Source organism: Typopeltis vanoorti, chromosome 18 (assembly GCF_054136105.1).
Source record: "Typopeltis vanoorti isolate ZY-2024b chromosome 18, IOZ_Tvanoo_1.0, whole genome shotgun sequence".
In the NCBI taxonomy this organism is placed as follows: Eukaryota; Metazoa; Arthropoda; class Arachnida; order Uropygi; family Thelyphonidae; genus Typopeltis; species Typopeltis vanoorti.
The window spans coordinates 3,621,957-3,636,501 of NC_143566.1; the positions used below are offsets into that span (position 1 = coordinate 3,621,957).

Below are 14,545 nucleotides of genomic sequence, written 5' to 3' on the forward strand. Positions count from 1 at the left end.
CATGAATGGTTCCAGTCTATGGGTGGTTGCATGATAAAAGCTCTGTAGTTTAATATTTTTCAAAATATTAAACTACAGAGCTGAGAAGCTTACATAGATATTATAATAGACAATATTACAGATTCATCTATATTTTATAGTAAAATTTGAGCACATGTAAACTAAGAAATGTAGAAAAAAATTTCTTATTTTCAAAAATATATCGAAAGCTTATGTGAGAAGGTTATGTTCTCACAAACTCTCTGGTAAATTTTCAAAAGTTTTAAGTCTCTTTCTATATGAGGAAATAAAATCTGGATGGATCCATAATATCCTCCATTATAATATCTCACTTATTTCAAATTGAAGCATCTTGGCTCTATACTTTTAAAATTTTCCAGTTATTATATTTAGGGAAAGCAAAATTTCATTTTCCATTTTTATCAAAGAAGATGCTAAAAATCTTCATTTTGGCAATGTAAAATGAACAGAAATAGGAGATATTAAAGATACATGCTTATTTCATAGCTGAATACACATATGTATAGAAACTTGGATAAGTTTCAAATAAAGAAGAGAGAGAGCTTATGAAAATACAATCCTCAGCATCAAAGTTGCCTTAGCTTGCATTACTTAAAAGCTTTCCTAGTTTTTTTAAGTAATGCATTCAATATGGATTGATCTGTTTATTTTGCAATGCCAAACTGAACATTTAGTCTCTTCTTAATAACTCTTAAGGACCAACTACTGTTCACTTAATTAAATGGAATTGCTTTGGTATTGAATGAGAGTTCTTGCCATTTTCAGGGTTCTACCTGACCTCCAATGATATTAAAGATACATGCCTGCAGTTCAAAACAGCTATCAGTCCAGTTAAATCTTAATCAAAAGAACAAAAGAAGGTGGATGTTTCACAGCATGTGTCCTTTTAAGTATTGCAAACTAAGGCAACTCCGATACTGAAGATATAAACTTCAGCCAAATTGCCACATGATTAGGTGGCAATTTGGCCAAAGTGCTGAATATTTGGTCAAAGCATACTGTACCTAATTAAATTTTAAACATTGCAAATTATATTTTATAAACAAATATTTTGAACAAAAAAAATGCACTCATTAAAAATGTTTATCAATTTTAATGTGTGTTTATTTATTTAGTTATCTATTTTGAAAACATTTTTTATAAAATTTAATTCAGTATTTTTTGGCCAAATTTCAAATCGAGTATTCGATGCTTCAATCAAATCCCACTTTTATGCATCCGTGATATCATTAATTTTTTGTGCCAAGGAAACATGATTTGTTATACTTTTGTTAAACACTCCTCTGATCATAGATTCTCCATACATAATTTACTCCTTACCTTGTTTTTCTTGTTTGTTCACATGATCTTGATTTTACCTTGGACCACGTGCTCCTGTCTCTTCTCAGCCCTGCTAATATCTTGCTTCTTTTGCAACTTTTCAATTTCACACTTTGTCCTGTCAAGGACAAAGTGTGAAATTGAAAATTTAGGTCCACCTTTCTAAATTGAAATTGAAATTTAGGTTTATTTCATTCTCCTGCATTTCCATTGCTATACATTAAATATTAATTCCAACATTACCATTTTCACTGTTACTATTGATATTGTCTGCTCGACTAACATTCACTTTGTTCTCACCACCTAACCAGCACTTGCTGTCGAAACACTTAATATACACTCATTCAATCACCAGTTTTAACTCTCCTTCTATAAATCCTTTAATTTCTACGATGAATGCATCTCTCTCACACTGCACTGTACAAAATCATATAAATTCAAATCAACATCTTCATCCTTTTGAAAAACCAGTGACCTAATCTGTGCACAGGAATCCATGTGCTGTCTAATCGAGCTATTATATAATAGTATCATAACATCCTAGTTCTACATTTCAGTGTTCTCTCCATCGTTGCTATCTAATATATTGTGCTGCTTTTGCAATTTTAACAAAATGTTCCTGAAATTTTTGGTCTCTATCTACCATCACAACAAGATTCCATCTCTTCTAAGATATCCCTGCCAATTATATACTCTGCATCCATCTTTGCTTCCCAAATATCAAAATCATGCACATTGCAATGTTTAACTGACAACCCCACACTCTTGACCATTCATCCAGCATATGCAAGTTCTCATGCAAGGCTTCAGTATCTGCTTTACTCCTCATAGTAAAGCAGATGCTGAAGCCTTGCATCATCTGCAAGCTGCTGCATATCAAACCTTTTCCAATATCATCAATAGAAGCTAAACAACTTAGGCCTCAACACACCCTTAAGGAACACCACTAGTTACTTTCCTCTTCTAAGACATCTCCTCTCATACCTATCTGACAACCAGTTTAATGCACTAATCTACTACCAGCCTTATCTATTTTAGTTTAATCATCTGCTTCATGTCGGTCTATCAAAGACCTGTGCAAAATCAAAATATACCAATGTATATACACTGTAATAAATTTAGTTTAATCCTTTATCCAAGTGTGTGCAAACAAAGTTTGCGCCTGAAAGTATCTTCAGGACTGGGGTAAGGTAGTACAACATTGGGCAACTCATTGCAAAGGTGGAGCAAGCTAACATCACTCCTATCTCAGTATCCCCCATAATGCAAAACACATCTCCTTGTGGATATGTATAATGTTATGCATTAAGGGAAGGGCCACTTCCCAGACTAGTTTCGACTTTTATTGAGGTCTCTTCAGTGGGAGTGATGTTAGCTTGCTCCACCTTTGCAACGAGTTGCCCGATGTTGTACTACCTTACCCCAGTCCTGAAGATACTTTCAGCCGCAAACTTTGTTTGCTCACACTTGGATAAAGGATTAAACTAAATTTATTATAGTCTAACCAAGTGAAAAATAAACTTTCAACGTATATACACTGTGTCTACAATGCATCTGTTCCTCTTGTTATAAAGAGTAAGAAAGTGGATTGCTAAAACATGATCTTCCTTTAACAATTGCAGTCCATCAGAGAGAATTCTGCTATTGTCAATCCAATTCTGAACATTGGTCCTCGCAAACACTTGAACTTCAATTCTAGACCAACAGATTGGCCTATAATTCAAAGTCTTGGTCTTATTACCACTCCTTATGAAATGAAACAATTTTTTTCCTCTTTCCAATCCTTTGGAACTTGGTTTGGTTTATATTAAAAAGGTGCAAAAAACCTGTTAATTCTCGATTATGCAGTGTGATATATCAAGTATCAAGCCCTACACAAATTGGTGGCATAGATAAGAAGGTGACTGATGAGCAGTCACCTTCTGGGGGAGACCAGACTCCTACCAGGCGTGTCTCTCAGGTGGCGGATGAGGGAAACCCGAACGGGTTGCTCTGAATAAAGAATAAGGAGCCATGGACCAAAGAATGCAGCAGAGGAATGGCAAGCCGGCTCATTATTTTGCCATTAAACCCTATGAATCAGAAATCTCCATTGTGTCAAGAGAACGTTACTGCATGCGAAGAAGCTGACGCGACTGCTCCTAGATCACAGGGAACATTCGAGAAGTATGTTATGTGGTCAGCCAATAGAGCTTCTCATCTGCTAACGTTAAATATAAGGACACTGCTAAAACCTGGGAAAACAAATCTGATGGAAAAAGAACTCGCTAGGATTAAATGGGACATTGTAGGCTTGGCTGAAACCCACTGGACAGGAGAAGGAGTTATAAATCTGAACTCAGGAAAACTATTCTGTTCAGGCAAAGGACAATATACATAGAGAAGGAGTTGCTATCTTAGTGAATAACAGTCTACAAAATGCAGGCATGGCCATAGAACCCTATGGCCCAAGAATGATCGCTATTAGACTAAAAAGTAAAGAGAAAAATGTGCTCTTTACAATTATTCAAATTTATGTCCCCGACCAGTCACATGAAGATGAAGAAATTGACACTTTTTATGATAAGTTACAAGATTTAATAGATAAGACTAATAAGAAAGATATATTAATTGTGATGGGTGACTTTAATGCCAAGATTGGGCAGTTCATCCCAGGCATGGAGGATGTGATGGGCAGGTTTGGAGTTGACAATAGAAATGAAAGAGGAGAAAAAATACTAGAACTTTGTAAAGCAAATAATCTATTTATCTGCAATACTCTTTTTTCCATAGACCTTCCCATAAATATACATGGACCTCACCAGATGGTACAATAAAGAATTGTATTGATTACATTTTATTCAAACATAACTGGAAATCATCAGTTCAAAATGTTAGAACTTTAAAAACTCCAGATTTCGACACTGACCATGAACTGCTTGTGGCAAAAATAAAACTAAAATTTAAGTACCGCAAGTCACGAGCTTTTATCAATAAAATGGACATGTCAAAACTGAAAGAGAAATTTATGCAAGACAACTATCAAACACTAATAGGAAATGAGATTAGATGATTAACCTATGATAATATAGAAAATACGTGGAATCAAGGTAAAAAAAATTGTTATAAATACTGCACGAAACATACTTGGAACAACATCAAGACCAAATCATGAATGGATAACCCCTGAAATTTTAAATACTTTATAAGAAAACAGAGCAGCAAAGCATATATTAAATATAAAAAAATACAGAAGAAAATAAACATTGTTAAGAACCTTAAAAACAAAATTGATGAAATGTGCATATCTGCCAAAAATGATTGGTTGGAGGAAAAAGCAAAACTGTGTGAAGAATCTAATAAAAGAAATGACAATAAAACGGTATATAAAATTATAAAAGAATTAACTAAGATATATAAAGATAAACCACTAACAATGAAAGATAAAAACAATCTAGAAACTGGATCAATACAAAATATTAAAATAATTGGAAGGACTACTATCAAACATTATTTCAGAAAGAACATGAGGAGGAAAGTATAACAGAAGAGATGATATATGAAAAGGCACCACCCATAACTGCAGCAGAAATTATAAATGCAATGAACCAAATGAAACTCTCGAAAGCTATGGGCAAAGATGAAATATCTATAGGACTATGGAAATATGGTGGCAAGGAAGCCATTAACTTCTTAATGAAATTTAACCAAATTCTTTATACTGGAGTAATTCCAACGACTGGAAAACAGGAGTTATTATACCAATTCATAAAAAAGGAGATAAAAGAATACGTGAAAATTAGAGACCCATAACACTCTTAAGTCATAGCTATAAACTATTCATCCGAATTATTCAAAAGAGAACATAGGTGCTTACAGAAAAAATAATAGAAGAAAATCAAGCAGGATTCAGGCCACATAGATCCACTATAGACCATATCTTCACCATCAATAATATAGCAGAAAAATATTGGGAATACAACCTGCCCATATACTGTTGTTTCATAGATTTCAAGCAAGCCTTTGATTCAGTTAACAGACATAAATAAAACTTTTGTTAAAACAAACAACATTAAAACCAAGAATTTCAGAGTTGAGAAAGGTGTAATGCAGGGTTGCCCTCTTTCACTTCAACTCTTTATCATCTTCTTAGAAGAAGTCTGTAAAAACCATAGCTGATGAATCGTGTTTAAAAATCAATGGCACCAACATTAATCACATCAAATACGCTGATGATATCATTATCCTAGCAGATCTCCTAGTGTGTTTTGACAAACAGTCGGAAAATAAGTTTCAAACAGAGAGCTGTGATTGACTTTTGTGTTAAACTAGGTAAAAGTTTTAATGATATCATTATCCTAGCAGATTCTAAATCACAGTTAGAAAAAACTATTAATATCTTAAATGACTCCTGTAAAACCTATGGTATGAAAATAAATCTTCATAAAACAAAAATAATGAAGATAGGTAGAGAAGAAGAAAATATTTCTATAAATCTCGAAAATCATCCATTGGAACAAGTTAATAAATATTATTTAAATTAAGGGGATATTAAATCCCACATTATTTCAAAGCTGAATAAGAAACTCAAAGGTAGAAATCTGATCAAAGAGCTTCATGCCGAATATAGAAACTATATAAAGTTCGGCGAGTCCAAGCGTAAGCCAACACCTGGTAGTGCAATGCCAGGGCAACTCATTGCAAAGGTGGAGCAAGCTCCAATCACGATTCTTGGTATTTACCCATAATGTAAAACAACACCGAATTGAAGCTGAATTACGTCGCCAAATTGAAGCCTCATAGCTCTTTATTTTAAATAATTAATAAATATGTTTATCTTGGCAGTCTCATTTCCAGTAACCTCAACATGATGGAAACAGTAAAACACAGGCTAAACCTTGGCTGGACCAACATGAATAAACTAAATAAAATATGGAAAAATAAAAAAATCCCAACAAGTCTAAAACTAAAATTATATAAAACAATTTTATATGCCCTATTAATTAGAGATATAGGGCACATAAAGTTTGCTCTTCTCCAGAAATCTTACAACAAGAACTTTCCATCATTAAAAAGTTAATGGTATATAATAATTACAACCCTAATCAAATCCAACAGATAACTGAATCTTATGTTTCGATACCTAAGGTTTCTTCAACAGTTCGCAGAGTTCCAATCCCCTACATTCCAGGAATCTCAGAACCTATAGGTAGAATTTTAAAAAAGTACCAATTGATTCCTACTTATATTCTTATCAACAAAATTTCTTCCTTATTGCCTTCTATAAAAGATAAACTGTCATCTCCGTCTTTGGTTGGCGTTTACAAAATTTCTTGTGAATATGATGTTTCTTATTTTGGACAAACTGGCCATTCTGTGGAAAAAAGAATTAAAGAACATCAATATTATATTGATTACAACAAACCTCAGAAGTCTGGTCTAGCACAACACAGTATTACCACTACCCATAATATCCAGTGGGATAAAGCTATTCTACTTAATAGATGCAGGTTCAAATATGAACGCCTCTTTAAAGAAAGTTGTGAAGCTTTTTTACACCGACCAAATTTAATTCGAAATGATTGCCTCTTTCTCTCTCTCTCTCGAAGATCTGGGTTAAAAAAACTAATTATCTTAAATATTAATTATTTATTAATTTCTTTCATTTCCTAGCTCGCGACAACATTGTATTTTAATAGGTGATCCACCAAATATTCATTACTTGTATTCTATTCCTATCTGTTTGTAACACTGAAGATGTACTATTATTTTTAGTACGAAATATCTACCTTATTTATTAATTAAAGTTATTACTGTGGACTTACGTGTTGTTTTTAATAATTATACTATGCCACAGGTCACTCTAAAAATAAGTGATACTGCAAGACTTTGCAAAAACCCTTTAACAGGATACCACATGGAATTCTAATCAATAAACTATGGCACATGTGATGGATATAGGGTTGGTGAGTTGGATAAGAGGGTGATTGATGGAGAGATATCAGAGAGTAGTCTAGAAGAAGGCCTGTGACTAGTGGTGTGCCAGATCTCTGTTTTTGGGCCACTACTGTTTAATTTGTACATTAATGATATAGGAAAGGATCTGAGATGAATTATCCAGTTGTTTGCTAATGATGCAAAATTGGATTGCACCAGTCAATAGATAATGATAAAATTTTGTATGATGATTCGGATTGACTGGCAGTCTGGGCAAAGGAGAATGGATGTCAGTTTAATGTGGCAAAGTGCAGGTTATACATTTTGGGGTCAGATCTGGTCACCTGGGTTTCTTGGACATGAGGAAGAGGTGGAGAGGATCCAAAGGCGAGTAACCAAATGGCAATAGGTCTATGAAATAAACCTTATGAGAACAGAGTGAAGATTTGTGGGTCACAGAAATTGGTTAACCGTTGGAGAAAAGGTGATATGATTGAGACACAAATTACTGAAGAGTTTTTAAAGATTAATACAGAGGAAATTTTTCAGAACAGGTCTGCTGGTGGGAGAACTAGGGACCATTCTTGGAAACTAAGCAAGAGTGTTAGAATTAGATTTTTTGCTTGGAGAGTGGTGAATGAGTGGAACAGGTTGCCACAGTCTGTTGTCTGTGAATGAGTTCAAAGCAAGGTTATGATAGATACTGCGCAAATGTTGGATAGTGCTTGGCATGATATTTAGGGCCTCTCTCGATGAATCTACGGACTCCATGGTGTAGCCTGTAATGATAATAATAACATGCTTGTAGAATAGTTTAAAGTTTTGTGGGCAGTTACCATAATTGGCATTTCCCTAATAATGTTCTATTAAGTAATTTTCTGATTGTGTTACTGCAGCTGCTTTAATAAGGATATCTCCTCAGTGCAATTTCTTGACTGATTTTGGTGATTTTGTTAACTCTTCCAAACCCTTCTGGATAAAGAAGAATGACATTTTCCCAAGTGATCATACTCCTATTGAATGCAGGATTAAGAGAAATGGTATATTTATCATTGTTTTTGATGTGTTTTGTCTCTTAGTTAGATTTTCAATTGATGATTCTATGGTTTATGAATCTGATTTTGGGCTTGTTGATTGCCTGATATACAAGAAGACAAAAAATTATTCACACTCAAAGGGAGTTTGATTCAGTGTCAGAATTCCCCACCTACCATGGAGCCACAAATGAATGTCTAATTCTTGGCAAGCAATGACTGTGTTCAGGAGTGGAATGCCAGGGCTACCCCAGATGCTATATGAGTACCACAGCAAGTCTTCATCCCTGGACCATGGGGAAGGAGACTTACTGCAACACCTTTAAGCCTTGCAGGCAAGCCCACTAGCCAATTAATCCTAGCTGGGCAATCCAGGACTGTCTTGCCAAAGCAGGGGCCAAAGTAGTAAAACACTACCAGGATCTCCCCTCTTGGGATGTCCATGAATTACACCACATGGCAAACATAGTGGCAAGGTGGTGAATCTCAGTGATGTTAGTTTGGATGACGGGATAGTAAAAAAAAGACTCGGAGAAGTATAGTAAAGAATACAGGAAAAAGGCATAGAGAAAGAATTAGAATGAAAAGGGAGAGTACTATCAATGGAAGATTCCATCCATCAATAAAGATGCCTCATACAGCAGGCCCAAGATTAGCATCAACCTCAATATATTTCACATCAAATCATCTTCATCATTATTAATGCATAAAATAATCAGATCCAGTCTATGCACCAAATCCTATGACACACAAGAAAGATTAAGGAAGGATGATATTGGTTGATGAAAAATGGTAAAATGAGCAATTCATATCAGTATTCATCTTCGTGAAAGTGACATCATACAGAGTTTGAGCACAATGGGGAAGCAAGAGGAAGTGGTGATGGTCAGTAGGCAGAAAGTATAAGAGGAAACTTGATGTTAACAAAGCTGATGCTAATAAATTTTGTAGGGTTTGATATATCTGATATAAAAAAGATGACTACTCATCATCATCTCATCCACTTGGTAACAGGTTGAGTCCACTAAGAAGAAAGGTTCTCCACTTATCGCAATCTTTGGCCTTCTCGGTCATGACTCTATAGCTGGGCAGATGGGAATGTTCTTTCATTAACTTTATCCAAGTACTTCTTGGTGAGCCTGTAGGTCTTTTACCTCCTATACATCCATTCAGAGATAATGTGGCAATCTATGAGGGGCCATTCTCCGGATGTGTCCAAACCATCTCAGCTGATGCTTAATGATTGTGTCTATTATATCATCTGGAAAGTTTAAATCTATTCTGACTTGATCATTGGTCTTGTGTTGCATCCAGTGGGTGTCATTAATTTTTCTGAGGCGTTTCATTTCAAATGCTTGAAGTTTCTTGATTGGTTGTTGAGTTAATCTCCAGGCTTCTGAAGCATAGGTAGCCGAGGGGATGATTAATTGACAGAAAATGATAATTGTTTTATATAATTTTAGTTTTAGACTTGTTGGGATTTTTTATTTTTCCATCTTTTATTTAGTTTATTCATGTTGGTCCAGCCAAGGTTTAGCCTGTGTTTTACTGTTTCCATCATGTTGAGGTTACTGGAAATGAGACTGCCAAGATAAACATATTTATTAATTATTTAAAATAAAGAGCTATGAGGCTTCAATTTGGCGACGTAATTCAGCTTCAATTCGGTGTTGTTTTACATTATGGGTAAATACCAAGAATCGTGATTGGAGCTTGCTCCACCTTTGCAATGAGTTGCCCTGGCATTGCACTACCAGGTGTTGGCTTACGCTTGGACTCGCTGAACTTTATATAGTTTCTATATTCGGCATGAAGCTCTTTGATCAGATTTCTACCTTTGAGTTTCTTATTCAGCTTTGAAATAATGTGGGATTTAATATCCCCTTAATTTAAATAATATTTATTAACTTGTTCCAACGGATGATTTTCGAGATTTATAGAAATATTTTCTTCTTCTCTACCTATCTTCATTATTTTTGTTTTATGAAGATTTATTTTCATACCATAGGTTTTACAGGAGTCATTTAAGATATTAATAGTTTTTTCTAACTGTGATTTAGAATCTGCTAGGATAATGATATCATTAAAACTTTTACCTAGTTTAACACAAAAGTCAATCACAGCTCTCTGTTTGAAACTTATTTTCCGACTGTTTGTCAAAACACACGTCACTCTTGACACTATAACTCGGCTTCTAATGAAGCAAATGTCATAAATAGTTGACACAACACTAATCAAGTTTGCCACTTTCGCCAACAAAATGATACAACAGGTGGCGCCACTAGTTCCTTCTATTTTCGAAAAGTTCGGTTTCTTTTTGGACAGAGGTTGTATACATATCTGATGCCTGTGAATCTTACAGCCATGCTCCTATCCATGTCATTAATCTGTTTTGCACACCCCTCCTTATGAGTTTGCATAACAGCATTCCATGTGGAATCATATCATAAGATTTGGGAACGTCCAGAAGTATCATGGTATCTATTCTCCTTCTCCAACTCTGCTGTTACTTTGAAATAACATATCTCAAATATAAATTTGGGACAGATATTCTACAATTTACATGGTAAATTGTAGAATATCTGTAGTGTAATCGATTAAATTTTGTTTATATATATTATTTTATATTATTTATTTTATTTACTTTAATTATATTTCAAAATATCTCTAGCAATACCTCTGGGATGATAATAAATCTATAGTCGAATGGTTTACAATGCATTTGGATGCTTCACGAGAACGATCTGTTATTTTGGAAAATATTCATTGTTTGAAAAGAGATTCTGTGATATCTGAGATTCGCAGGTAATTTGTTATCTACTTATATGTTACTTTTATTATTATTATTATTATTATTATTATTATTATTATAGTCCTCAGCCCTCAAAGTTGCAGCAAGGACTTCTTCATGATCATAATGTACATAACATATCTTAAATTGATTGCTTTATTAATACTTAATGACTTTCTCTGATAGTGCAGTACTCACTGCTCTCCTCATTCTTCAAGCACACTCTCCTTATGCAAATTTTATGAATAACCTCTCGTTCTCGATTCTCTGCATGAATGTTTTCTTTGTTCTACTTTTTACAAGGCACTTTATTTAGCATTTGCCTAACCTCACCTAGAATTCTAGACACCTAATATAATCTTCTCTTGATATTTTCTGAACTTATTTTCAAAAAACCAGATAACCAAAACTGGATGCAGAAGTCTAAATATTGTTTAAAAAGTTTTGCACAGTGGGAATCATGTTTAATCCATTTTTATCCTCAATATTTCACAAATTATAAAATCATGCACTTAATAACACTGAACTGATAAATACATTCATCTACCCATATAGGCAATCTATTCATATCCAGCTGTTAGAACAACCTTTACTCCAAATATTCAAAGTTTTTCCACTTGGTTATACTACAAATTAAATATGCCAAGAAATTATATTCTTGGTTTCATCCTTTAACCAAGCATAAGCACACAAAGTTTGCACATTAAGTCACTTCATGACTTGGTGATTTCACATCAGTTGCCTTAGTATCCCATAATGCAATGCACCAACCTTTATCGATGTGAAAAAAAAGTAAATAGCTACTCATCATAGGCCTAGATTAGTTAGTATGGGGCTGCAAGAGAGTCTGATAGTATTATTATTATTATTATTCAGCCCTCCATGGAGTCAAAAGACTCATCATGGGAGAAGGTCCTTCCTAAGAAATGCAAAGTCTATCAAGACTCATCGAGGAGAGGTCCCCCCCCCCCTAAGAAACACAAAGTCCATCGTACCACTCATTGACCGTTCTTGCACTCACCACTCCATCAGGCAATGCATTCCATGGCAACCACCCTCCATTCAAAGAAACCACTTCTCACCCTCTTACTCACAGTTTCCTTTTGTAATTTCCAGGGATGGCCACTTGTCATCACTCCTTCCTGCTGTTCAACCAAGCGAAAGAACTCTCCAGTGTCAAACCTGTAACCACCTCTCAACAATTTAAAAGTCTCAATCATATCACATCTCCTTCTTCTATCCACCAAACTCTGAAACCATCTTTGTTATCAGCCTTTCCACCCTTTCCACAGTTAATTTATCCCCTTCAAATCCTGGGGACCAAATCTGAGAACAATAGTCCAAGTGTGGTCTGATCAGGGTCTTATACAACGGAATGATAACTGTTTTATCTCTGCAGGTCAGTGTCTTTCTCATTATTGCAGCAATCCTCTGTGTTACTTTCACCACCTTTGCAATATGTCCCCTAAATTTCAGGTTTCTATCAATCATCAACCTCAGATCTCTTGTCTCCCGTACTTCCTCCAGTATAACTCCTCCCATAGAGTATGCAGTGTCCCATCGATGTTTCCCAAACCTCAAGACCTTACATTTTGCTGCATTAAACTGATACCCCATTCATTTGCCCATCTATCTAGCTTATTCAATTAGGAGAAAGAAAGAGAGAGAGAGGAAAGGCATCAGCTCTTTTATATCATTATATAACCAAAGGCTATTAGTTTTCCCTCTTCACCAATCTCATGCAGATAAGCAAACAAAAGACCAATTGAGACTAAAGCTCAAAGATGACTGATACTCAGGTGGTTAGCCTTATCTGTTATGAAGTTATTTTCCCAGGCAGAGAAAGTCTTGAATTGTCCTTCTCTGTCTTGGATTGCTCTCCAGTCATCCCTGTAATTGATCATAAGACCACATTCAACTAAGTGGATGAAACCATTTAAAAAAACCCTGAGTAAAAATAGACAGAATTTTATCTCTCACTAGTGAATATTGCATGTTAGTTGACTATACCACCTACCAAAAATATGATATCTCCTAGAATAATTCTTTCTAAATACAAAAGTCATCTGACTGAACAATAAAATTTCCAATTACAATATTATAAAGCATTTGGGCATCATATTGCTGGTTTTTGAATTCATGTTTTAAAATTTCTTCCTTTCTGCTTTTATCTCTATGTTAATGTTTTTAATAAGGTTGCTACATTCTATACCATTGTGTTGGTTTGTTAAGAACCAGCTTCTCTCTTTATACAGGTCTTTCAACTTTTTCCTTTTGAAAAAGCCTGTTTCTTTCCCCATTCCATCATTTCTACTTTACTGTTTGTTTTAATTTTAACCACATATCCCATTTCCAGGTAACATTATTGCAGTTTGAACAGAGGATCTGGAATTTGGTTGAAAAGATCAACGGAAAATTTGGTGTTGAAAGTTTATTTTTCACTTGGTTAGAATATAATAAATTTAGTTTAATCCTTTATCCAAGTGTGAGCAAACAAAGTTTGCACCTGAAAGTAGCTTCAGGACTGGGGTAAGGTAGTGCAACACCAGGACAACTCCTTGCAAAGGTGGAGCAAGTTACTAACACTCCTATCTCAGTATCTCCCATAATGCGAAACACATCTCCTTGCAGATATGTCTAATGTTATGCATTAAGGGAAGGGCCACTACCCAGACTAGTTTCGACCTTTATTGAGGTCTCTTCAGTGGGAGCCAGGCCCAAGTGGAGATACCAGCCAGAAGCATTAGCAAGGTCTTCTCTACCTATAGGAGTTGCCAAATGGTGTGCCACTTTTTTAATAAATTACTCTGGATTTAGAGAAAGATGTTGAAAGTTTGTTTTTCACTTGGTTAGAATATAATAAATTTAGTTTAATCCTTTATCCAAGTGTGAGCAAACAAAGTTTGCACCTGAAAGTATCTTCAGGACTGGTGTTGCACTACCTTATCCCAGTCCTGAAGATACTTTCCGGTGCAAACTTTGTTTGCTCACACTTGGATAAAGGATTAAACTAAATTTATGGAAAATTTGGTGGAAGTTTTCATGGTCCAGAACAAATCTTTACTTTTTCCTTGCAGTAGAACTTATGTAGAACTGGATTAATCTGGTATGTTTATGTCAAGATGTCTTATATGAATTATCCTAGTTATAAGAGAAGAGATATAAATTCGATCAATATGAGTACCAATACCTTGATTCATGTACGTATATGCCTGGAGATTAGAATTTTGAATCCTCTATAGGTCTACTAGTTGAGCATTGTCGAGACATGTTCTTAACTGTGCATATCCCCTTTTCCACTCCTGAGGTGTCCTGCTGTTTTGTCTAATGGGATTTTCAATTAAATTCTAGTCTCCAGCTCAAATTATGTAGTGGGCACTGTGTAAATATTAGTATTATTATTCAGGCCTCCATGGAGTCAAAAGACTCATCGCTGGAGGTCCTTCCTAGGAAACACAGTCTA

At 34.9% G+C, this 14,545-nt stretch overlaps 1 protein-coding gene across 1 annotated transcript in view; it reads left to right on the forward strand.

The window, feature by feature from the left end:
- Positions 1-14,545, forward strand: part of ACC (acetyl-CoA carboxylase) — a 1,393,224-nt gene that overhangs the window by 1,321,218 nt on the left and 57,461 nt on the right. Inside the window, exon 52 of the mRNA XM_090408519.1 lies at positions 10,963-11,096. Within this exon, the coding sequence (XP_090264645.1) occupies positions 10,963-11,096 (134 nt within the window). The remainder of the gene's footprint in view (positions 1-10,962; positions 11,097-14,545) is intronic.